Here is a 25236-nt window from a genome sequence, read left to right as displayed (position 1 = left end):
CACATTTCCAGAGGACTTCAGAAGGTGCCACAGCCTCGTCCCGGCGAGCAGCTCCCGACCCAGCCCCTGCATTTGGTGCCTTCAGCCCCTGGCCAGTTCAGCCCCAGGGGCACGAGGGGCTTCCCTGCCTTCTCACAGCAAGAGATGGAATACAGACCCGAGACAGCAAGGACAATCTCATACCCCACTGTTTGCAGCTACCTGTAAGATGTTCAAGTGATATGGGAATTAGGGATTTTTTATTTTCCTAAAGAAAGTAGCTGAAAGCATCCTAACAGAAGTTACTACTTCCCATAAACCCTTCCTCCGTGCTCAGGATGCAGCAGTCACTGCAAGGACATATCTCAAAGACCCAAAATAGTGAATTGTTAAAGGAGAAATCCCTGTACTGTTCCAATACCACGTAACAAAAAAGCATTCCGGCACCAGAATTTAATACCTTTCTTCTTTACGTGCTCATGGCACGTCTGGACAAATTCACATTCTTTAATTTTGCAGTCCCGGCTTAGTTCACATGATTGGTACCACAAAGCTCACGCAGTCCACAGCTACTGAAAACATCCGTGCCCACGTCGAAAAACATTGTGAGGTGCAGCCACTGAGAAAGAGAAATGCACCACATTCCGCCCTTGGTATTTTCTGTTTCAAGCAGCAAGTTGGCTCTCTGCAGCCTGATTTTTGTCTTGCATAGAATAAAGTAAGCAAAGTTTTACTTTACTGAGGAAGTAAAGTCTATCCCAGGAACTTGCTGACAAACCGTAGCCTGCAAAGTTCCTAAAGCTCTGACTAATTTAATAATAACCTTGCATTTATCCTGCAATTTGCCTTGTGTCCTTCCTTAAATCAAAACAAACACACAAAACCCACAGAAAACATCTTCGTACTGGGGCTTAATACTTGCATTTAGTCTCACAGCACCCCGACAACTGGGGAATAGCTAGAAAATCCTAATGCCCTCCAACTGCTCGGCCAAACTGAATGTCAATCCAGGCTAGCACTGGGTCAAACATGTCACAGATGTGTGACAAAGCAATGAATAGGCACAGCGTACTGATATATATATATATTTCATAGTTTTTGAAGTGGTAACTTTCTACAGCAGATTTCATGCCAAATCAGATCTCATTTTCTCTCTAAAGACAAGATAAATGCCGTGACACGTGCTCTGGCTGACTCAATGGCAATATTATGATGTGCTCGCACCTAATCTCTATCTAATTTATACTGCCAGGTAATAAGGCAGACACACACATTATCAGTGGAAAAGGACTGAAGGATTCTGATGCCATTAGAATCACTGACTTGCTATATAATACGATCAGACAGGGAATTTACTCAGACTGGGAGGCTGCAGATCAATCACGCTCCTTTCAGCTGCATGGGAAGTAGCCTCAAAGAGTGCAATTAATCATTGCCTTTCTGCCAGCCTATCCGGATTCAACGGCTACACGGAGAAAAAGAAGAAAAGGGGTGATGGAGGGCTGAGATCAAAGGATTATTTCTATCTATTTGTGGTCACTTCAGTTAAAATGAGATGGTACTCTCAAAACCATCAAAATGCTCTCAGAAATCTCTAGCTCCATGCTAATGGTGTAAGCAACCACAGGAAAGGTAAGGAATGTCTTACACACTACAGAAGTCTTAATTGGCCAGTTTCTTTTAACTTTAGCATGATAAAAGTGGAACTTACTGACAACAGGCAGCTTTCGGAACCTTTAAAATAATGTACACAAAATGTAAGAATGTACAAAATCTCAAAATAATGTAGAGAAAACAAGAGTGGCCGTTCTGTTTTATACGGAACAAAAAGAATTTTCAAAGAATCCTAAACAGGAGTTTGAAAAACACGGAGTCACAGAACGACTGACTTGGGGACAGAGCAACTGCCCTTCTGATGGATTACTTAAAATCTTGTAGGCAAGTGGCCTTTATTCTGGGGTTCATAGATAAAAACTCTCTTCTATCCAAAAAACATACAAGATAATAACAAAAAGAAATCTGCCGTACTAAGTAACACCATTTCAAGACCTCTTACGGCTGCTGTTCTCTTCTTGCTGCTCACCTCACAGGAACACCAGGGCTCCAGCACACGAGGAGCCCTGCAGATGCTGTACGACAAAAGGGCCCCTGGTCCACACATCTTCTCTCAGCTTATTCCCAACTGCTTGGCTACCTTCGGAACAAAACACACAAGCAGCCCCCACCTTTAATAAACTACTGCCTGTGTTCTTCATTCGATGAAGTTAGCTCTCTTTGTATACAGTAATCTGCATGCTGCTGTACGTACTTCAGAAATCACGTAAGACTGATCTCAGGGTCTATGCTTCTGTTTTCTTTTGAGTATAAAAAAAGTAGTTAGGTAAAGCTATCATCCTTTAAAATACAAATTAATACAGCAGATTAAATTAAACCAAACAAAATAAAAACAACACCACACAAACACATCACACAGGGAGCAAGAAATTAACAGCTCTAATGGCTAATACTAAATGTGCTTCGCTTTGCTACCAATGCATATCCAACAGTTCTTATGATGCTCTTAGCTTTCCCTAAAAACACAAAACAAAGTTATCTAAGTTGCTTTCTAGTTTTGTACTAAAGCAGCCCACTGTGTTTCTTGTGTCTCCTCATACTGCTCGTGCTTCTAAAATACTCATCACCACATTTTTTTATTGCCTGTTAAGTAGTCTCTCTGGAATACTTCCCGTGCCAGCATAATACATGCTAAAGGGAAATGAAATAAGCTTTTTTTCTCCTCCTCCAGCAGAGCTGATTGCTCTCTCCCTGAAAGCAAGGCTGAAGTCAGCCTCGTTATCCCACCTAGCGAGGACAGGAAGTACTGGTGCTACACGCTACCATGACCTGGCACGTGTTGAAGATCCCACTAACAAGCCTGGCTGTCTCCAAGTTGAGGTCTGAAGGAATTTAAAGGATAAAATCCTGCAAACACCTTGCTTTGGTCTAGCAACGTTAGCAATTTTGTAATTATTTTTTTAATTATCCACGATGACAGCCAAATTATAAAGTCAGACCACGCGCACGAACGATTACATTAACATTACTTGGACGAGCCGTGTTTCAGCATTCCTTTTAGTCCAGTTTTCTCACCAAAGCAGGCAGCAGCCTGTGCTCTCAGAGCCGTGACAACTGCAAGCACTGATGTGCCTGAAAGCTCCTGCCTCGCTCCAGGAACCACCAAACTGTATCAGACTGAAGGTCAACCCAGTTCAGCATCCTCTTCCCCAGACGTGGCCAACAGCAGGTGCTTAAGGAAGAGCAGAACGTGACAAGAACAGGAATTTTCCACAGCTTGTGGAAATTTGAATGCTTTCTAATTTCTGTGATCTTGAAGTAGGGGAGCACCTTCATTTTTAATATCTCAGTACATTACTCTGGCACAAGTTTGTCTAATGGACTGTTGAGTTTCTGCAAAGATTTGACAATCACATCTTCCTACTGCAAAAAGCTCCAAAACTTAAATAAATATTGTGCAGAACAGTACCTGCTTTGTTTGTTCTGCATGCCCACCACATGAACTAATTTGTCACACCCCTCATTCTTGCTGTAGAACTGACTCTTACCTGTTCACCTTCTCCTATCCACCTTTAACATCACTTATTACTTTACAGACATCCAAAAGACTTCACAGAATCATAGAATAACCCAAGTTGGAAGGGACCAAAAGGATCACCGAGTCCAACTCCTGGCACCACGCAGGTCTACCCAAAAATTCAGACAACATGACTAAGAGCACAGTTCAAACGCTTCTTAAACTCTGACAGGCTGTGCTGTGACTGCATCCCTGGGGAACCTGTCCCAGGGCCCGACCACCCTCTGGGTGCAGAACCTTTCCCTAACCCCCAGCCTGACCCTCCCCTGTCCCAGCTCCATGCCGTTCCCTCGGGTCCTGTCACTGTCCCCAGAGAGCAGAGCTCAGCGCCTGCCCCTCTGCTCCCCTCGTGAGGGAGCTGCAGGCCGCCATGAGGCCTCCCCTCAGCCTGCTCTGCTCTGGGCTGAACAAACCAAGGGGCCTCAGCCGCTCCTTTGGGCACTGATAGCTTTATGCCCTCCTTACACCGTGGCACCCAGAGCTGCACACAGTGCTGGAGGCGAGGCCGCACAGCGCAGAGCAGAGCGGGACAATCCCTTCCCTCGCCCGCTGGCAGTGCTGGGCCTGATGCACCCCAGGGTACGGTTGGCCCTCCTGGCTGCCAGGGCACGCTGCTAGCTCACGTTCAGCTTGCTGTGACCACAACCCCCAGATCCCGTTCTGCGGGGCTGCTCTCCAGCCTCCCATTCCCCAGTCTGTACCCACAGCCAGGAAATCAGTCACCTTCCTAGCACAAAAGGTAACAGCATATTTGGGAATTCCCTGCACAGTGTTCCTCATTCCCTTGATCACTCCTCATGCTCTTCTCTGAGCTGTTTCTAGGCCAGCTACATCCTTTCCAAGATAGGGGAGGATAAAACCACAGCTACACACAGCATTTGGGATACAGGTAATATGATGGCATAATAATATATGTTCTTTTAATCTTTACGCCTTTTGTAATCATGCCCGGTGCTGACTCTGCTCATTTGACTGGCACTGATGTGCCATGCTCAGAGCTATCCACACCTTCTGTAAACCCAAGATCTCCCCTCTCGAAGGCATCATCCAGCAGAGACCCAATTACTTTCCAAGTATGATCAGGAAGGGTTTCTCCTCTGTGCACGTCAGCTTACACTTATAATCTCAGATTTTCACCTGTCATTTTATCATCCTGTCCCTCAGTATCATCATATACCATATATCAGCAGGTTTCTGCTGTCACCTTTTATTTTTATTCTCCCAGAAAAGTTATTCCAAGCAGAGCACCAAGCAGTTTCCAGCAGTCTCCTGAAACCAGGCACTTGGGTGTCAGCATGAACTTCTTTACTGAAAGGATTGTTAGGTCTTTAAAAGACGTTTAGATTTAGAGCTTAGCGGTATGGTTTAGTGGAGGACTTGTTAAGTGTTAGGTCAGAGGTTGGACTTGGTGATCTCGGAGGTCTCTTCCAACCTAGATGATTCTGTGATGAAAGAGGAAGCCGGGTGTAGAAACCTACCCGCCCCAGGCTGGCCCTGCTGCACTTCTGAAACCCCCCAGTGCTTTTTTAGAGGCACAACGAGCCACTTGGGTGCCTGAAGCATGCCTCACACCCCTCGGCACCCAGAACCGGTATTTGGGAACTGCCCTGTCCTCATGCCTTCCTTCACGTGGACGTTCGGGGCCTGCTCCCTGTCCCCAGAGGAGGAGGCTGCTGTCTGTCCCCAGGAGGAAGAAAAGTATGCTTAGAAAGAAGGAAGCACAGGGCCAAGGCACCTTTTGCCCTGCCATCTGGGACAGAGACCGCTCGCTGCCCCTGCCCCAGCCCTAAGGCGAGGGGCCCGGCCACACCGCTCTCCCTTTCCAACCGGGGGCTGAAGCAGCAGGGCCCCAACCTTTCCCCGAGCCTCGGGGCGCGGAGGAGCCGCCGCCACCCCCAAAATGGCACCGAGCGGCTCCCGGGCCTGTGCCCCGGGGTGGTGGCGGCCGCTCACCTTGACGAGCCACATGCCGGTGTTGTGCTTGGCCCCGCTCAGGTCCAGCTCGCCCTTCTCGCTCATGGCGCCGCGGCACGGCCGGCACGGACCCAGGCGGCTCCGGCTCCCGCTGCTCCCGCCCGGACCCGCGGCCCCGGCGCACCGACGGCGGCCCGCGGCGCCCAAACTGCTCCGGCCGCCGGCGGCGGAGACGGGGGGCGGAGGCTGCCGGGGCCCGCCCCGCCGCCCGGCCCCGGGGACGCCCAAAATGGCGGCCGGGGGGAGGGGAAATGGGGAATAAGCTAGGTGGAACGGCAGAGGGAAAACTCATGTGCTCGGAACTGTTCATTAAACAAAAAATACCATTATGCTAGCCTCATTTCAGTCCACGGGAGGGTGATTGGCCCTGTAGGTATTACAAAATTACAGAATGGTTGGGGTTGGAAGGGACCTCAAAGATCACCCAGTCCCACCCCCCTGCCATGGGCAGGGACACCTCCCACCAGACCAGGCTGCCCAAAGCCCCATCCAGCCTGGCCTTGAACACCTCCAGGGATGGGGCAGCCACAGCTTCTCTGGGCAGCCTGTGCCAGTGCCTCACCACCCTCACAGGGAAGAATTTCCTCCTAACATCTAATTAAATCTCCCCTCATTTAGTTTAAAGCCATTCCCCCTCGTCCTATCCCTACAGTCCCTGACAAAGAGTCCTTCCCCAGCTCTCCTGTAGGCCCCCATCTGGCACTGGAAGGCTGCTATAAGGTCCTCTTGGAGCCTTCTCTTCTCCAGGCTGAACAACCCCAACTCCCTCAGCCTGTCTTCATAGGAGAGGTGCTCCAGCCCCTTGATCATCTTCAAGGCCTTCCCCTGGGCTTGTTCTAGTAGGTCCATGTCCTTCCTATACTGAGGGCCCCAGAGCTGAACACAGCATTCAGGTGGGGTCTCATGAGAGCAGAGAAGAGGGGGAGAATCACCTCCCTCACCCTGCTGGCCACGCTGCTTTTGGTGCAGCCCAGTGTATGGTTGGCTTTGTGGGCTGCAAGCACACATGGCCAGCTCACATCAAGCTTCTCGACAACCAACATCCCCAGGTCCTTCTCCTCAGGGCTGCTCTCAATCAATTCTCTGCCCAGCCTCTGTTTCTGCTTGGGTTTACCCCAGCCCTGGTGCAAGACCTAGCACTCGGCCTTGTTGAGCACATGAGGTTCATGCGAGCCCACCTCTCAAGCCTGCCCTCTGGATGCCATCCCTTCCCTCCAGCGTGTTGATCACACCACAATTGCTTGGTGGCATTGGTAAACATGCTGAGGGTGCACTCGATCCCACTGTCCATGTCACCAACAAAGATGTTAAACAGTGCTGGTCCCAATACTGGCCCCTGAGGAACACCACTCATTACTGATCTCCACCTGGACATTGAGCCATTGACCACAACTCTTTGAGTGTGACCATCCAGCCAATTCCTTACCCACCAAGTGGTCCATCCAACAAATCCACGTCTCTCCAATATAGAGACAAGGATATTGTGAGGGACAGTGTCAAATGCCTTGCACAAGTCCAGGTAGATGCAGTCAGTTGCTCTTCCTGTATCCACCAATGCTGTAACCCCATCATAGAAAGCCACGAGATTTGTAAGGCACGATTTGCCATTAGTGAAGCTATGTTGGCTGTCACCAATCACCTTCTTATTTTTCATGTGCCTTAGCAGAGTTTCCAGGTTTTTGTTTCCACCCTCTGTAGGCTTCCACTTTCTGCTTGAGTTTGGCCAGGAGCTCTCTGTTCATCCATGCAGGCCTCCATGCAGGCCATGTGGTGTTTTTGCCCAACTTTCTCTTTGTTGGGATGCATTGCTCCTGAACTTGGAGGAGGTGCTCCTTGAATATTAACCAGCTTTCTTGGGCCCTTCTTCCCTCCAGGGCTTTGTCCCCATGGTGCTCTACCAAGCAGATCTCTAACTCCTCTTGTTTATTCCCCATGCTACATGCATTACCGTAGAGACATTTAAGTTGGGCCCCTGATAAAGCTGACTTATTGTAGAATCATAGAACCATAGAATGGCTCAGGTTGGAAGGGATCTTAAAGATCATCTAGTTCCAACCCCCCTGCCATAAGCAAGGAGGCTACCCAGTAGACCAGGTTGCTCAGGGCCTCATCTAACCTGGTCTTGAACTTACTGGCTGGAGCAGCTGGCCTTCCTTTGTGCTGTGCTTCAGGTGCTCTCCTGCTGACCCGTGACCCTTCTCCAGGCTCTGGACATCTATCACTGATACTGGCTTTGAGCTTGGAAAAATGTGATGGATTGAGGTTCCCCTTCCACAGCAACTCTAGTTTAAAGCCCTCTTCACCAGCTCTGCAAGCCTATGACTGAAGATGCTCTTTCCCTTCTCTGACAGTTGGACCCCGTCAGCCCCTAGCAGACCAAGTTTCTCAAAGCAAGTCCCATGGTCTAAGTAGCCGAATCCCTGTCTGTGGCACCAGTCCTGCAACCATTTGTTGATTTGCCAGATTCTAATGGCCCTTTCAATCCCCTTCCTTTTGACTGATGAAAAAACTACCTGTGCTCCTGAGCCCTTTACAGTTGCTCCCAGAGCTCTGTACTCCGTCTTGATACTCCTCATACTGCTCCTGGCAGTATCACTGGTGCCACATGAAACAACAGCAGTGGATAACAAAAACCTCGAAAACCAACCAGACAGGTAATGGCAATGCTGTGCATGTTCCCTTCCATGACTTCCAGTTTCTCTGTCCAGGAGGCAGAGGGGCACCAGGAGCTCCAGCTGGCGGTGAAACCAAAGTCTACCCCATAGGACTCCCCAGCATAAGGGCACTGGGGGAGATGGGGACGAGGAATATGCTTATAGCCTTCACATGTGTATGTGTGCAGGGGAAAAGGGAAGAGGGAAATGGGTTCTCCAGGTCCTGCTTGGAAAGAAAGTGGAGAATTCGGCTTGGCTTGCTGAAAAGGGTGCTTACTCCCATTAAGGACCATGAAGCACTGGATCTGGTTGCCCCAAGAGGGGACGGAGTCTCGGGCACTGAACATTTCTGGCTTTTGTGCAGCTGGTTCTGCTCTGAGAAGGGCACCTGGACTTAGAGCCCCTCTGTACGGCCCTTTGTGCCCTAGTGTATGACTCGTTCCCCAGCACTGGGAGCTTGTCTGAATGTCTAGACTAAGCTTCCCCTGTTGCACTTGGAGCTCATTATTTCTTTGCTGTTCACTGTGGACGTGGAAAGCATTTTATTACCTTCAACTCTGCAGTTTCACTTTATCCTTTTACTCAGAAGGATCCCTTTGCTTTGTCGCCAGCGTGCTCAGCAACCTCAGGTCATTCAATCTGGTCTCTTAGCTCCTGTTTTCTAGACCTCTGGTCATGCCTATTGCTGTCTGAATTCTCTGCGGTGCGGGTTCACATCTTCCTTGAAGTGTGGTGCACAACAGTAAAGGCCGTACTCTGTCTGAGACTACACCAGCACCAAGCCGAGCATAACCCTGGCTCGTTATGCAAGGCATTGCTCACGTGGCTTGAAAGCAGGCTCAGTGTGACATCTCAGGTAGGGCAGTCTGTCTTCTGAATTGCTGGCAAGCACCTAGCTAACCGAGAAGGGCAATGCTTTTTGTATGCCTGAAGGAACAACAGCTAACATGGAAATATTCTGATAAGGATTATGTTTCATATATTTGGGGTTGGTGTGGTTTTATGTTAGAACTGTACGTGTCTGCGGAATTCAGCTGGGAGGGTGGATGAAGCCTGTACTGTTAGTCAGCTGCCACTAAAAACTCAGATTTCGTTTAGACAAACCTCGAGAGCATCTCCTGAAATCCAAAGATGGAATTTTTGGATGCATCATGCCCCACTGATGCTCTGTGCTGGTGATAGGGCAGTTTGTTCCTGGGGGCTCTGAGGATGACCTGGGGGCACTCCCTCTCAGGGAGGCCCAGAGGCATGGCTGGATAGCCAAGGTGATCTGGGGGCAGCCACGCTCTCGCTCTCTCCTCCAGTGTAACTCCACGAAACGCTGCACCCACAACTGCATCCAAATCCCCTCTGGGCACTTCCCAGCTGACATGTTGCTCCGTGCCCTGCTGTAAAACAGCTTGGGGATGGGCCTGGCACAAACGAGGAGCTCAATGATACCATTTTCCTCTAGAACAGGCAGCAAGTTAGCGACAAAGTTGTCTCCCTGCCTCTTGTTTCAGCTCCATTGGTGTGCTCAGGTCACACCCACCACCACTTAAAAAACAGACAGAGAGGCAGAAGGAATTTTTCTGGCCCAAGTGACATTGCCAGTAGTGCAGTGTCACGGCTGGGTTGCTCTTGTGAGTGCCATATCCCCTCCCTAGGGCTGGTAATTGCAGGCGAAGAGCATGGCTTGCAAGTGGCACAGGGGCAATAAAAGGCAGTGTGAGGAGCTGTTTTGTGACTTGTTGGAGAAGTTGCTCCACAAGGAACCATCACTCTGACTCCAGGTGTAAAGAACAGGAATGAAAATGTCTGCGAGAGCCTGGCGGTCTCTGTGGCTCAGCTGGTGGAGCACAAAGTGGCAAGGCAGGGATTTCTCCTTGGCTGCTCTCACCAGGCCGCTTCTTCAGACCTCCTTCCACAGAAACTGGATTTAAAGGGAAAACAAGAAGGAAAGGCAAATTTTCATTAATTCCTCATTTAAAATCTGAACCTTCCGTTTGTCACTGAGAGAGTTAGTGCCATGGAGGAGGATCTGGGGGCCAGCGGCTGAGGAGTGGTGCTGTGCATTAGTCACCGCTTTTCTTCTTCTTTGCATTGAAACTGATGTTGTGTCCGAGGAAATAGATGGCAAAATTCAGACTGGGCTGCATTAGGGAAAGCACCAACAGCAGGTCAAGACAGCAGATCCTTCCCCTCTGATCAGCAGTGGTGAGGCCACACCTGGAGTGTTGGGTCCAGTTCTGGGCCCCCCAGTACAGGAGAGACCTGGAGGGTGCAAAGAGGCCGCAGCCAGGCTCTTTTCAGGGGTGCCCAGCGCCAGGCCAGGGGCAGTGGGCACCGAGGGGCAGGCAGGAGGCTCCCTCTGAGCACCAGGCAGCACTTGTGTGCTGGGCGGGCGGCTGAGCACTGGCCCAGGCTGCCCAGAGAGGCTGTGGGGTCTCCTCCTGGGAGAGCGGCACAAGGCGCCTGGACGGGGTCCTGGGCACCCTGCGCTGGGGGGCCCTGCTGGAGGAGACCCCTAGAGCTCCCTGACCGCTCTGTGGTTCTGTGATTCATCTAGACTGCTTTCCACATGCCACTTAGGAAAATGCTGTAGGAGTCAGCGTTGAAACTCTGCCTGTAGCTTGACGCCCATCTTAGGGGCCAGAATGAAAGGAGGTCAGTGTGATGTAACTTTTTAATGAACCGTCTCAATCACATGGGTTTTCTCTGTGCTGTTTCACCTTATTCCCTATGTCCCCTCCCCCCGGCCGCCATTTTGGGCGTCCCCGGGGCCGGGCGGCGGGGCGGGCCCCGGCAGCCTCCGCCCCCCGTCTCCGCCGCCGGCGGCCGGAGCAGTTTGGGTGCCGCGGGCCGCCGTCGGTGCGCCGGGGCCGCGGGTCCGGGCGGGAGCAGCGGGAGCCGGAGCCGCCTGGGTCCGTGCCGGCCGTGCCGCGGCGCCATGAGCGAGAAGGGCGAGCTGGACCTGAGCGGGGCCAAGCACAACACCGGCATGTGGCTCGTCAAGGTGAGCGGGGGCTGCGGGAGCGCCCCGTGTTTGACGGCGGGGAGTTTGTAATAGCAGCCAGGGGAGGTTGGCTGCCTTCGTAGTTTTTTGTACCAATGTTCCTGTGGTAAAGCCAAAGCGTGTGAAGGAGAAGAGGGGTTGGGGAGGGAGAAAGAGCTAGCTTGTAGCTTGAAGGTTAGGGAGACGAGCGGCAATCCAGGTGCTCACCTGTCCCATAAGCACAGGGTTTTTGGTGCTTACCTACTTTTCCTCTCTCCAGGGCAGCTCCTTTCCAAGCTAGGAGAAAAGTTGCAAACACCAGGCTGTGCCCTGCCGTGTGTGGATGTCCTGTTTCTTAGCTTGGTGTGACCCGTTCTTGTAGAAAAGCTGTTGTTCTGTGCTACCTTCTCCAGAGCTGTCAAAGCAAACATTCCCTATTAAGAGCAGCTCGGGTGGCAATTTGTGGCTTTTCAATATTATCTGAATCGTTCTAGTGTAGATATATATATGTGAACAGTTTTTTTCCCCTTTATAAGGGATGTTGTTTATCAGTGTTACGTGGAAGTCTAGTACTTGTAAATTTTCCAGAAGTATTCGTGCATCAAGGTAAAGAGCAAAGCTTATCTTAAAACGTGTAAGTGAGCCATCAGGAGAATGCCAGAACGCCCATCTTCTTGCTTGCCTTAGCAAGGACTCAATGTCCAACACCAAGCAGTTATTCTTTGGCATCTATGAAATCCCAGCTGTACTAAAGGAAAGCTTAATTCATGGTAAGCTAGAGCTTTTCTTGAACCCCCCTCTGGCCTGGGTTTGGGACCTCACCGCTGCCCTTGCCATGGCCTGAGCTCATGTTTGTGCTTGTGGCTGGCTTTTGATTTCCCCTTCTCAGATCCTGATCATAACGTCACTACAGCGGGGCCGCACTGGTTAGGTTATCCTTCAGTTCAGAGATGATAATGACAGTAATTCAGTTCACATCGCATTATGTTTGACTGCCCAAAAGCTCAGAGAGTGGAGATCATCCTAAATCAAGTCTCTGCCTGATGCATTGTGAGGATTCTGTCACCTGGATATTTCTGCAGGTGATAATTGTTTGGGTTTTCATAAGCTTTGAGGAATATGATGGCAGATTATTAAAAGAGCTCTTTCCAGTACAGCAGGCACAGTTTGTAGTCTGCTTTGAGCTGTGCTCCCCATTGGAAATAAATTCTCACCTTGCTGTGTTCCTGGAGATAGCTTAATTATCACACTGCTTGCCGAGTTGCTGTCCAAAACCAAATCAGTGACATTAAAAGGCATCACGAAACCTTTCTTCTCTCTTCCATCCTCCAATGGAAAACAAACTTGAGAGCAGTTTGCTGATGCTGTGCCTTATAAAGGGCAGTGAAAGCGTAGTGCGAGACAAGAATGAGCAAACGCAGCTTTTGTGCTGGAGAAAGAGCAGTGTGTGTTTGGCCTCAGCTCCCTAAAGGAGGGCCTCTGGTACCATTCCGAGGGATCTGTATCACCTGCAAAGGGCTGGCAGGTGGCAAGTGGCACCTCGGAGAAACCCACAACCTTCTTGAGAAGCACCTCGTAAACCTGCTTGTGACAATTAATTTTTATTTCCACTGCCATTCTGTTTATTTCTAAGATACTGAAAATGTTTAACCCCCAGATGCTAAAGGGCATATGAGGAAGGAATGAGACAAAGGCTGCTCTGAAAGTTTAATTTTGATTTGTGTCTGCGATGTGTGTCATTCTCCAGCCTCCTACAGTGAGAGTTGTCATAATCTATCATGAAGAATGATCGTCTGACACTTCTAAGATACACATCATCTTGTATCTCCAAATAATGATTAAGCAATTTATCATCATGACAGATCTCTTGAGGTAGGGATGTCAAAACTGGTCTGTTCCTGTATTTTACAAACAACAGAAAAGCCTTTTTTTTTTTCCCTGAACAGATCTAGCATCAGCTTTGCTGCATAGAACTTAGTTTATGATACTGTTGTTTTCTCTTCTTGTTAATATATTTTTTTATTTTTCTAACCTTTGACTGGGATGAGTAATTTTGTATTTTGTTTTAATCTTATTTCACTATTTTGTATTTCAGTACACCTTTAGAGACAGCTTATTCCCTGCTGACTCTTGACTTCATATCGATTTCCCCTTGAAACATGGGGCTGTATTTTTTTAATGTTTAATTGCATCTCGTTTGAGTCAGGTGATAATGGAGTGAATTGAACTTGAGACTAATAAGAAAGGAAATGAGATGTGGTTCCTCAATTAAAACCCAGCATGGAGTGTCTTTCATCCTTAACTACTTTACAACACAATTTATTATGAGAGCTTTATGTCTTTGTGTTTTTCCGTTTCTTTGTACACAGAGAGGGAATTGTTTTATTAGCTTGGCTTCTCAAGGAAGTTATTCCCCTTCTCCACCAGCTCCTTCTTTAGAAAATAAAGATAGCAGAAATGCAGTCTCCCCAGTCTCTAAAAGCGCTATTGCGGTGGTAGTTAGCTAGTGAAAATTGGGCTTTGTAAATCCTTTGGAGAAAACTTACAGGAGAAATTGGTGTTACCTACTCGCCTTGATCATGTTTACAAATGCCTGGTTATCTCTTCCCATCCCGGCCTTTCAGAGCCTTTTGGTGCAACTGGTAACATCTGAATTTGCTACGCCTCTTTTTGCGCCTTGTGGTCCGTACATGGCTGTGTCTCTTGCTACCTGCAGGCTTGCCTTCTCTGCTCTTTTCACAGCTGCTGACTCCTGCAGGCAGATGGAGCCGACTGGCTTGGCTAGCTCGGACCGGTGTCATCAGAGCATGCCAGGGTAGCAAAAGGCATGCACAGGAGTCGTTTCACACCTGCTATTTTCTGACTTCCTTAGCCCAAAGCCCTCAACAGCAGCAAGGTGTGCCGTCCATGAGCAGCATTGAGCTTGAACTAAAACTTCTTTGCTGCCACCTCGTGTTCCCAAGTAATGCTCTGTGCATCCGGAGCGTACAGCCTTGTTAGCATCCTGCTCCCATTGCTCTGCCACCCACGCTCAGGCTGCATCTTTTCGCTTTTGTACATGTCAGCTCCTTAGCTTTGCTTCCAAGGCACTGCAGCATCGCCCGGTTCTGCCTCTTGTCTGGTTCTGCCTCTCTCCAGGTCTGTGCTGCTTTCAGCTCAGAGGCACCTATGAGCTTTCTGTATAACCCCTGGCAACCCCAGAGATTCTTCTTCACATCGAGTCCCATTCAAAGTCAGATCTTTCAAAAGCTCTCCAAATAATGTCATTGTTCAGAAAGCAGTATCAACAGCGATTGAAGAAGCAAATGACAAAAGCAAGTGATTAGACTGTAATTAGACTATAGATGCCACTCTAATTCTTAATCTTCCTAGCATCCTTACAGAACATGAGCTCAGAGGAAATCCTCCATGCAGTGTGAAATTGGGATCCTTATGGTGGGGATGCATCCAAATGTTGCTAGTGATAATGAAGCTGGGAGCACCAAAGCTGTATGTCTGTGTGTTTCTGATCTGTCTGCACTCTCAGGGGCTCCACGGCTGTGTGCAGGGCAATGGGCAGTAGCAATACTCGGTGTTGCCACTGTGTTTACCGGTGGTTTTGCCTCCGATAAGAAATAAGAGATGCTTTTGGGAGCCTGGAGCCTGAGTATCCATGTTCAAGTGCTAGACCAGGTCTGATACGGAACTGTAATCGAGGCTTGTGTTATCTGACAGGCAGGGGCGTTAGGCTGATCTGCTCCTCTAGACAAAATCATTCCAGTCCTGTGAAGCTCAAGCGTTTCGTCAGGGTCTTATCAGCGTGACTGAGGGAAACGTTTTGTTTTTGGAAGGTAACAAGTAGCAGCGAGGAAGAAGACGACATTATAGGCCCAATGCCTGCCAAAGGACCAGTGGAGTCTGATGTGACTGAAGAATTTGAACGCAGAGCTCAGAGAATGAAGGAAAAACTTACTTCAGCAGACAGCGTAAGTTGTGGTTTATTGCTTGTAATGTTTTGTTGCCATAGTGTTTTGTGTTTCTCTTTGCCTGCCTGTGTCTGCGTGAGCCCTGTCACCGTTGTGCTCATGACGCTAAGTGTTAAGGCAAAAAGAAGTTCCTGATTTCTGCTGGAAGCTGAAAGATTCAGACAGTAGGTTTTGCTTATCTGCTTGTGGTTCTTACACTCACTTTCTTGCCAAGCAGCTTACCAGGGAATCATGGATGACAGAACTTCCACCTGAATTGAAAAACTTTGGATTTGGCCCAAGAACATTCAAGAGAAGAACTGATGACAAATCAGGCATTGGATCTATTTGGACAGATATTGTAGCAGACAGAGAGAAAAGCCAAGGTGAGCGTTTATTTATTCGTACATTTATTTGTATATATGTAAAATATTAGATCGCTTTATATGTCCAAATATATTCATGTGTATTTATATTCATATAAATATGTATACATATATGTCTATACACGTACTGCCCTCAAGTATATATGCAGACAGTTATTATATATGTTCCTGGTACTCTGTGAAAACAAAGCTAAGCTGTTCAAAGAAAAAAGTTCTTTTCATTTTTTTCTCTAACGAGTGACCAAAACTTAGTAATGGAGACTTAAAGATGAAGGAGAGGAAATAACTGTTTTAAGTAACACTGGTATTTATTTACTCCCTCACCCTTCTGCAGCAGTCAGTTATCATCAAATTTCCAATGCATGTGTCCAACTTCTTCTTCATCAAGCTGAGCAAAAACTATCTTGTGGCCTCAGCACTTCAGATTTAAGTAAAATAAATATAGATTTATCTTTATTTCAGACATTCTGATAACCATAGTGTGTAATTTGCTTCTACTCATCAGGAAAGAGAAGAGGCAAAAAAGTCAGCCATTTAACAGTGTGATTGAGAGAACTGTTTTATTTTTGGAAGGTAACAAATAGTAGTGAGGAAGAAGACCACCTTATCGAAGGGTAGTGAAGAAAGTGTATTATCTGGAAGAGACAAGAGACTTGCTGAGCAGGTGACTTCCTACAATGTAAGTGTAATAGCAGCATGCTTCCTCTTAGTGCATTTCCTTCCAGTCTTCACTCTCTTCTTGTTCTCCTTGCTAGCACTGCTGCTTTCCATGGTGATGCCACTATGGTCTTCCCTTTTCGGCCCCAAACCTACTGTTTAAGTCATTAGGACATTTGCCATTGACTTCAAGAAGAGTGGGATTGCATTTTCAAGCTGCTGCTGGAAACTGATAGACTGATAGACTGTGGTTTGGTGTGTAGTGTCTCAGTTTATGTCTGTATATTATTTAAACTACCCTTGCATCAGGACTTGTTTGCTGGAAGTAGATAACTTTGACTCAAATATTATCCCAAGTATCCCAAAGAAAAAAAAAAGTAAAGGTTGAGCTGTTAGGACGACACATACGGTAATCTAAAATGAGCTTCATGGGCTAAGCAGATCAATGCTGTCATCAACTACCTCACTATAACAGCATTATTACATGAAGTTTTTCTCAATCTCTGCAGAAGCATGTAACTTTCACAGACGGATGTTGATTAGTAAAAACTTTAATTCCATGTCAAATTCCCTCTCACTTTTCTGGCTGCCAACCCTGTATATGGAGCATTGCCTGCCTTACAGCTGCTCTAACCTGTTCTTCCCGGGTTTTTATGGCCTGAAGCCTTATGGAAGGGAGTCAGGTTTCTTGAGAGTATAATTAGTTTGAGAATTGCAACCTTGGCTTATATTAAAGCCTTGGAGTTTATCTGTCACTTTTAATAATTTATTTGTAGTTCAATAAATCACATCCCTTGACTCTGAGGCTTACAAATCCAGAGCTATTAGCATACTGTTTAAATTTCTTCTGTATTTACTGCCTCTACTGTTGTTATGAAGATGGTAGAATAACTTATGTAAAGCTATGCATTTTGTACTGTACAAGTTTTTTTTGCTCTCCTCTTTCCTTTTCTTTCTCCATTGACTGTAGTCAAGGACACTTTCCTAAAACAAAAGCTTTAATTCTTGTAAGAGTTTGTCAGAGTTACTTAGCTAGTTCTGATGCCATATACATTCTCTAGCGCAATTCTGTCAGTGTTGATGCAGTTACACCATGTGTTAGTATTGTCCATTTTCTGTTTTCCATGAGAATCCTTTCTTCTGTCATATATGAATTCTTACTGTGTGTGAGGAACTAAGGGTTTGCGCAGAGGTCAAAGGGAAGATGAACTGTCTAAATAAAGATCTTGTGTTCATGAGAAAACAGAGCTGCTCATTTTACACTCTTTCTGATGAGAGAATGGGTTTAACTGGCCTTTGGGCTGCTTTGTAGTGATTGATTGTAGGGTCTGAGGACTTGACTACATAGCGATACATAAACACACTTTGAGCAAAGTAGGGGCCACGTAGTCTTGGGAGAGCACCATAAAGGTTTAGGCTGGAAATGAGGAGAGGTTTCTTCTCAGAAAGAGCAGTCAGGCACTGGGACGGGTTGCCCAGGGAGGTGGTGGAGTCACCGTCCCTGAGGGTGTTCAAGGAGAGGCTGGACGTGGTGCTTAGGGACACGGTTTAGTGGATGACACTGGTGGTAAGGGGATGGTTGGACCAGGTGATCTTGGAGGTTTTTTCCAACCATAATGGTTCTATGATTCTATGCTCTTTATCAAACACAACTGAAGTCCCCAGCTTTGCAAAACACGTGTTAGCTGAAGCCTGTGACTTATGTCCTGAGGGCTTGTAGCAGGTGACTCAAACACCAAGAAGTTAAGAGTGTGAGGGTGAGAACAGAAAGGTATCTAGCTTGTTACTGCCCCTATCAGTGACCAAAACCAGATGGTTACCGAAAGTGTACAAGAAAGTGGGCATGAATTTTGGATGTTTGTCTTGAAATATGGCCTCTGTTTCTACTAATTATGGCAGAACATCTTGTATATCTCTTCTGTGTTGTTTTATAACTTACCTTCGCTGGATGTGGAGATTGAAGCACGTTGTGGGTATTTTGAACATCAGTCACAGTGAGTTATGGGTGTTGTACTAGGCATAGCCAAGACTAATTACCCATGCTTTCTGCACTCTGCATGCTAAATTGACTATTCTGTTTTCCTGTTCCTAAGCTTTCTTCTTTTTTGGGGATTCTTAGACTTGCTAATTCCTAGCCAGTCTTTCCAGTTGGAAAGGTAGCATTGTTAATATTTTGTAATATGTTCTTTCCTCCTCTTTCTTCCCATTTTTACAGGAGTCCAAGTGATCAGAATATCTCCTGGACATACATCAGAAAAAGCTGAAGAGCAAAGCATCAGGAGAGAAGGCCGTTTGACCGAGAGCAGGATCTCAAAGTCAATCGATTTGATGAAGCGCAAAAAAAGGCCCTTATTAGAAAATCCCGGGATCTGAATAGTAAATTTGAGCACAGTAAAGGCAATATGTTTTTATAAGATAAAAGCGTGAAGTTTTTGGAAGTCAGTTAAAATGTGAATGCTTAATTTTTTAAGTATTTTTCTGTAAATATTTGTATGCATGTGAAATACCCGGTGGGTGAGCGTAATTAGAAGACATGCAGCCAGCACAGCTCAGCTGGGGTTGTGTGGGCAGCTGCAGCGTGGGCAGGCTGAGCACCACACAGCTAGCTCAGGCATCCTGGTTTGCAAAGAACGATCTCCATGCCCACTTGTGGAAAGCTGACTGCCTTAAGAAATTAGTTCATCATCAGGTGTTGCTGTAAGCTTAGCTCATATCACAAGCACATGGAGTAGTTTTCACTTGTTCAGACAAATCATTAGCAGGAACATTTGCACAAATGAGGGCTGCTTGTATTAAGATTTTATTGCTGTTAGGCTCTTCTTTTTCATTCTCGTTCCCTTGTCCAAATGCAGGACCTGTCACCAGGCACTGCAGATGGCCAAATCTCACCATCCAGCTGCGTTCCTGTTGTTTGCTTGCTCCTGCTGCAGCCCCAGGTGGTCTCTGGCCCTCTGCGAGGACATGCTGAGTGGAGGCTGTGGGCTCTTGCTCCAGAGGAGAGCTGCCAGGGGAGCCCCGACAGCAACTTTTTGGTTAGCACGGTGCTCATCACATTGCAGTCGCTGCCCCTCGCTCCATGGAATGCACGGCTCTGATCAGCAAAGCCTTGATGTGAGTCAGGAACGTGTTTTCTCTCATCTTAATCTTTTCTGTTCCTGCTGCTGTTGCGAAGCAGCCTCTCGAAGACTTGATGAAATCTGCGTTGCGAGTTAGGGGAAAATTGGAATTGTGGAGAGTTCAAATGAAGCTTTTCATTACCTTGTGTAAATTGAGCGAGCTTCTGAATTGTGTTAATACACAAACTAATCTCTTCTCGCCAATGCCAAGCTGTTGCCTAGAACAGTCATTAAAATAAACAGCGACTCAGTAAATTACAAGCTCTGTAAGCTTTTGTGTGAAGAGATGAGCTGTCCTCTACAATTTGGCCAAGCAGAAATGTTAGGGGTGATTTTTTGAAGACTCTCTTTAGAAAAAAAACAGAATTTATTTCATGGAAGGCTCTCACTGTAATTAGTATGTAATGTTTCTGGTAAGCAGCCCCCCACACCTGTTTAATGGGCTTTGTTGCTCCTCTGCCCTGCCAGCCTGCCCAGCGGCTGCTTGGCTTGAGGCACACCAAGGCACACCAGTTTGTAGCAAGATGCCGGGAAGCTTTTCCCGGATGTGAAAAGCCTGTTAGCCAAGATGTTAAAGCATTTGCCTTTGTTTTGTGCCGGTGCAGACTTTTATTTACATATTACCACAAAAAAAAAATCTGTTTGAGAGTAAGGTTCGCTCCTTCTGAGGTGTCAAATAGGTGTGGAAGGCAATTCGTGGTGAAGGCAGTGAAGAGAAGGCTGGCAGGTGGTGAGTAAATGCTGCAGTGGGTGTCTAAGGGGAATTTGAAAGAATATTATATGCTAATTAAAACAAACAAAAGAAAAAAACAACTTCTGAGTCTGCCTTGTTACCAGGGAAAATTAAAGGCAGAAAAGACATTTTAAGAAAACTCACTGTATTTTTTTTTCATCTATCTTCAGGGCGTATTCTGTACTGAGCTACCTTAATGCTTGATCCAGGAAAATTGTGATAGATTAGCAATACTCTTGCCTGAGAAAAATTTCTGCTTTCCTAATTTGAACACCTGTTTCTGGAGAGTTAATGTGTGTTAAATAAACCCAAGGCCTCATTTGGAACAACAGTCTAAGGCATTTCTTCCTCTCGCCTTTCTCCAGCTTTGTCGGGGTAGCACGGTGTACCTGCACAGCTAGAAAAATGTGTGAATTTCAGCTAACATATGGAAAGCAGCTGGAAAAAGGATGTTATGTGGTGTCTCTCAGTCAGCAGCTTTAGGTCTCTCTCAGCTGCCTGTTAACAAAGACAGCGTCTCATTAGCTGAAGTCAGCAAGGAAGGAAAGCACCGGCCCCAGTTGACTCGTTCCTGAATGACACGTCGTCCCCATGCTTCTGACTCTGTCTGCGGAATGGGAGGTGGGGACTGAGCAAAAATTCAGGCAAATGTGGCATTTCTGTCGTCTTTAATCCCGATGTGAAGACTGCTGTATTGCCAATGCAGAGCTGGTCTTCCACTGCAGCAGCACTTCTGCATCCCCCTGCAGCACCAGCACTACAGCAGGCGAGAGCCCTTCCTCTATCAGCCCATCCTCCTTCCTCGTGGGTCTGTTTATCTTCTTACACTGGTCTTCAAACCAGTAACAAATCCCGTTGCTCTTGAAATTATACCAATTTTGAATCAGTGTGGCAAATTGAGCCTTTTTTTTTAAAAAAAAAAAGTCTTTGAGTGGGAACTTAAGGTCTCTAGGAGACAGCAACTCAGACTGTTTATCACTTTGGCAGGAGCAGCTGCAGCTGTGACTTCTTCCAAACAAGCAATCCAAACATAAATATGCAAAAGCAATTCTCATAATCAGACTTTTTTTTAAGAAAAAAAAAGATTCTTGCCCAGTTTTCCAGCTGTTTAATGTTGCCCTTGCTTGCTTCACGTCCCAGGAGTTTAACCACTGTTGCTTGCCTGTGTCCACATGACCAGGAGCTTGATGACTTCCTGGCCTTGGGGCAAGTTACATATTCTTTGTCCTCCCTTGCCTTCCTTTATGATGTATGGAACATTACAAAAGCCCTGTGGGTAGATGGCCACCTTCCTTAGCCCAGGCAGCAGCCCCTTTCTCAGCAGGATGATCTCTGTGTCAGCTCTGCCCCTCTCTCAATGAAAAATTTGCAAAATTCACATTAGGAGATGCTGAAGACACAAATGTGTAATACCATAAGCTCTGCCATGAAATATTACTGGGAAGAGAAGATGCTGGTCTTTCCTGTCCACGTTGATTAAAGGTCTATCAGAAGATTGCACTGTTAAAGTCACAGTGGCTGTGCACGTGTTCAGGCCACCAGATTTCAATCCCATTAGATGCGTATCTGCATGGCTTTCATTCCCACCACTGCTGACATAGTTTAATTAATGTTTTCCAGAGGTCACTCCCTGGAAGAGGCAAATGGGCAAAAAGAGCTGGGAATACCAAAAGAGGTTGCCGCAGATCCTGGAAACCTGTGATTATATGCATGGATCTCAGTTTTCATTGTAGGAAGTGCTGTGTTCCCTGTCCCCAGGGTGGCTGGACACATCCAAACAGCAGCAGAGTGGTAGCCTTGGAAGCACTGCATTTATTTGCTAGTGGGGCTTACGCTTGGAAATTGAAGGGTTCTTCCTTTTTCCATAGTACTTGGAAGAAATATATATACACACATATATTCATATATATATTTATATAAATGCTTCTGTAACCTACTCATTCTCTATCGGCAACAAAATGTGTGAGAGGGCGTAATGCATCTCCCCCACTGGCTCTGGCTGGAGCTAATAAGGCTGGGGCAGCGCATAAAGCCCGTGGCTGAGAGTCTCCCCGCTCCCGGCCTCGACCTGAAACGCCAGCCTCTGGGACCACACGCAGCCTGCTGCTGCTCCAGACCTGCAGCTATTTGCAATTCTAAACACAGCTGCCCAGCACTTTCTGCCTGAATATAATATAAAGTATAAGGTATGCACCGCGTAATGTATATATATATAATACCCGCACTGCAGGCTGCTGGACGTACAAGTCCCCAAGGCTCCCAGCCCTGCTGCAGGAGCTCATCCCTCTTCCCTGCTCGCCCACTGGTCCAGCATGACATCGGCTGTGCCCACACAAACCCTCTCCCACCATTGAAGGCAGCGAGAAACAGGTTTGAACGAGAACAAGACCGCAGTGATCAAACGCAGGCAGGACTCAGACAAGTTTACAGACCTCCCTCTTTAATCCCCGTTTCCCTCTTTTTTTTCCCCAAACTCTTTCCCAACGCACCTCAATCCCTTGCTTTTGCCACCTTTAATCCATCCCCCATCATCAGGTACTGTCATGAACACTCCTTGAAAACACCCCGTAATAAGGCTTATGCAATCCCAAACATATTTTTCCCTCCGCATCCCATAAGGAGTCCCATGCCCATCATCACATCCTGAATATCTTTGGAGATAGTTTTGAGTCTACTCTTGATAACTTCTGGTCTCTTCTCAAAACAAACAACAACAGAAAAAGAAAAAAAATCCAAAACCAAACCACAAATGTGCCCCAAACCCATCCCCATCGTGGCTTTTTTAAAATCAGGATATACATACTCTTGGGACCACGAGATGCTGGATGTGTTCACAGCTGCAAGGCTGGATGCGATCCACCCGAGTCTGAGGAAAGAGTTGTGTCTATGAGGGCACTGTCCTCACCAACGTAAAGTCGTGGCAAGGGAGGGGATTTGGCCTTGATGCTTGGGACAAGCCACCTGTGTGCCCATCTCCAAGGAAGATTGACCCCAGCTCTGCTCTAGATATCTCTGTGACCCAGCGCAGTGGAGCAGAGCTGAGGATGTGGGGGCGACAGGTCTGGAGCTCCCCCCGGGCACCCCGTGGGCACACTCAGAATATTTCCATGTTAGCTGTTGTTCCTTCAGGCATACAAAAAGCATTGCCCTTCTCGGTTAGCTAGGTGCTTGCCAGCAATTCAGAAGACAGACTGCCCTACCTGAGATGTCACACTGAGCCTGCTTTCAAGCCACGTGAGCAATGCCTTGCATAACGAGCCAGGGTTATGCTCGGCTTGGTGCTGGTGTAGTCTCAGACAGGGTATGGCCTTTACTGTTGTGCACCACACTTCAAGAAATATCTGAACTCACGCAGGAGAGGATTCAGAGAGCAATAGGCGTGACCAGAGGTCTAGAAAACAGGAGCTAAGAGACCAGATTGAATGACCTGAGGTTGCTGAGCACGCTGGCGACAAAGCAAAGGGATCCTTCTGAGTAAAAGGATAAAGTGAAACTGCAGAGTTGAAGGTAATAAAATGCTTCCCACGTCCACAGTGAACAGCAAAGAAATAATGAGCTCCAAGTGCAACAGGGGAAGCTTAGTCTAGACATTCAGACAAGCTCCCAGTGCTGGGGAACGAGTCATACACTAGGGCACAAAGGGCCGTACAGAGGGGATCTAAGTCCAGCAGCCCTTCTCAGAGCAGAACCAGCTGCACAAAAGCCAGGAACGGTCAGTGCCCGAGACTCCGTCCCCTCTTGGGGCAACCTGATCCAGTAATTTCTCACCTCAGAAAAGGTGACTTTTTAGAGTCGCCTATTGACAACTTCTCTCCTGGTGGCTTTTCAAACACCTTGTCATCCACCTGTGGTGGTTTCATCCCTGTGAGGAGTGGCTGATTCACCAGAGGGCTGCGCTGCCATTCCGAGGGACCTCGACAGGCTGGAGAAAGGGGCTGACAGGAACCTGCTGAAGGCCAACGCGGAGAAGTGCAGAGCCCTGTGCCTGGGGAGGAGCAGGGCTGGGGGCAGGCGACCTCCTGGCTCTGGGAATGACCCCCGAGTAGTTGAAAACCCACCCAAATTCCCCTCCCATCGCAAACAACCTGGAAGCACTTCAGAGCCATGACACCACTATTTCAAAACTTACGTTTAATAAACGTAACAAAAGGGAGGCATACAGTGTGCATACACATTGAACAGTATTAGTTATGGGTATTTCTTTTACGGGCATGCTGAAGCACCCTGCTTATCAGCAGACACCATGTCCCAAGGGTGAAGCCCAGGCCCCACACATTGCCACCTTCTGCGGCCACCAGAGCCAGCGCAGGCCGGGCCTGTTCTGGGCTCTGAGGGGCCCAAAAAAGATGCTTCAGGGCCTGCCAAAGGGATTTGGGCCTTTCCTTTAACTTGGGGTGCTGGGACTTTGGGGGGCTCCCCTTCTCCCACCAAAGACAACCCCAGCAGTGTTGAATGCCCCAAAGGCCTGCAAAAAACCCCAAGCTGAAAAGGCCAGTCCCCCACAAAACGCCCAACCTCAAAAAGGCCGGTCCTCCTCTAAGAAGGATCCTAAGCCACCCCAACTCCCCCAAAAAAGGGGACCCAAATGACCCAACCCCCCAAATTCTGGCCCCCTAAAAAGACCCCCAAATAAGCCCAATGCCTCAAAAAGTCAGTCCTCCTAAAAAGATCTTGAAATTGACAGCCCCCAAATGGCTAGCTCACACCCCAAAAAAGAGGAAAAAAAAAAATCGATGCCAATATGACAACCCCCAAAAAAATCCCAACCCTCCACACCCCAAAAATGCTGGTCCCTTATAAACTGTCCTAAAAAAAGCCTTCAACCTCAAAAAGCCCCCTAGAAACAATGTCAAAATTTAAGTCTTGAAAAAAATCCCTCCAAACCCCCAATCCCAAAAACACTGCCCCGCTCAAAAGACCTCTAAGAAAAACAAAACACTGTGCACCTGGGGCTCCACAGCAGAGGTCGCAGCAGGGATCTTCACCTTCAGGAGCACTTCAAGAGCTGAAAAAGAGCCCCATCCCATTTGGCTTGGTCTAGAAAAGGCTGCACTGTCATCCACTTCATCATGTGAGCATGCCAACTGTACGGGAGCAATTCTTCAAATTACACTAGCCCACCGGGTATTTCACATGCAAAATGGGCCACACTTCCAAACAAGGTGCTAGGGCCTCATGAATAAAGTTG

The 25236-nt window shown here is 47.5% G+C and overlaps 2 protein-coding genes across 3 annotated transcripts in view; one reads left to right on the top strand and one right to left on the bottom strand.

The window, feature by feature from the left end:
* Window positions 1–5644, bottom strand: part of GTF2F2 (general transcription factor IIF subunit 2) — a 93347-nt gene extending 87703 nt beyond the window's left edge. Inside the window, exon 1 of the mRNA XM_080575665.1 lies at window positions 5564–5644. Coding sequence (XP_080431791.1) covers window positions 5564–5629 — 66 coding nt within the window. The 5' untranslated portion in view covers window positions 5630–5644. The remainder of the gene's footprint in view (window positions 1–5563) is intronic.
* An 837-nt stretch (window positions 5645–6481) lies between these two features.
* Window positions 6482–25112, top strand: LOC308187564 (uncharacterized protein). 2 transcript variants are annotated; one of them, XM_080575663.1, is made up of 5 exons: window positions 6482–11233; window positions 15043–15177; window positions 15392–15542; window positions 16116–16221; window positions 18415–25112. In XM_080575663.1, exons 1-4 carry the CDS (start codon window positions 10907–10909, stop codon window positions 16124–16126), a joined length of 624 nt encoding a protein of 207 aa, XP_080431789.1. In that variant the 5' UTR covers window positions 6482–10906; the 3' UTR covers window positions 16127–16221; window positions 18415–25112. The 2 variants fall into 2 exon arrangements, with proteins under 2 accessions (XP_080431789.1, XP_080431790.1); XM_080575664.1 differs by lacking the exon at window positions 18415–25112 and adding an exon at window positions 16298–18404.
* Window positions 25113–25236: the final 124 nt, after the last annotated feature.

Source organism: Anser brachyrhynchus (genome assembly GCF_964034855.1).
Source record: "Anser brachyrhynchus genome assembly, chromosome: 1".
In the NCBI taxonomy this organism is placed as follows: Eukaryota; Metazoa; Chordata; class Aves; order Anseriformes; family Anatidae; genus Anser; species Anser brachyrhynchus.
Note: the sequence above shows the minus strand (reverse complement) of the source record. Positions and strands in the feature narration are given on the sequence as shown.

Coding starts and splice junctions, on each gene's coding strand:
- LOC308187564 (XM_080575663.1), top strand. CDS start 10,907: ATGAACCGTCTCAATCACATGGGTTTTCTCTGTGCTGTTTCACCTTAT. Junction 11,234..15,042: donor CCGGCATGTGGCTCGTCAAG/GTGAGCGGGGGC, acceptor TGTTTTTGGAAG/GTAACAAGTAGCAGCGAGGA. Junction 15,178..15,391: donor AACTTACTTCAGCAGACAGC/GTAAGTTGTGGT, acceptor TTTCTTGCCAAG/CAGCTTACCAGGGAATCATG.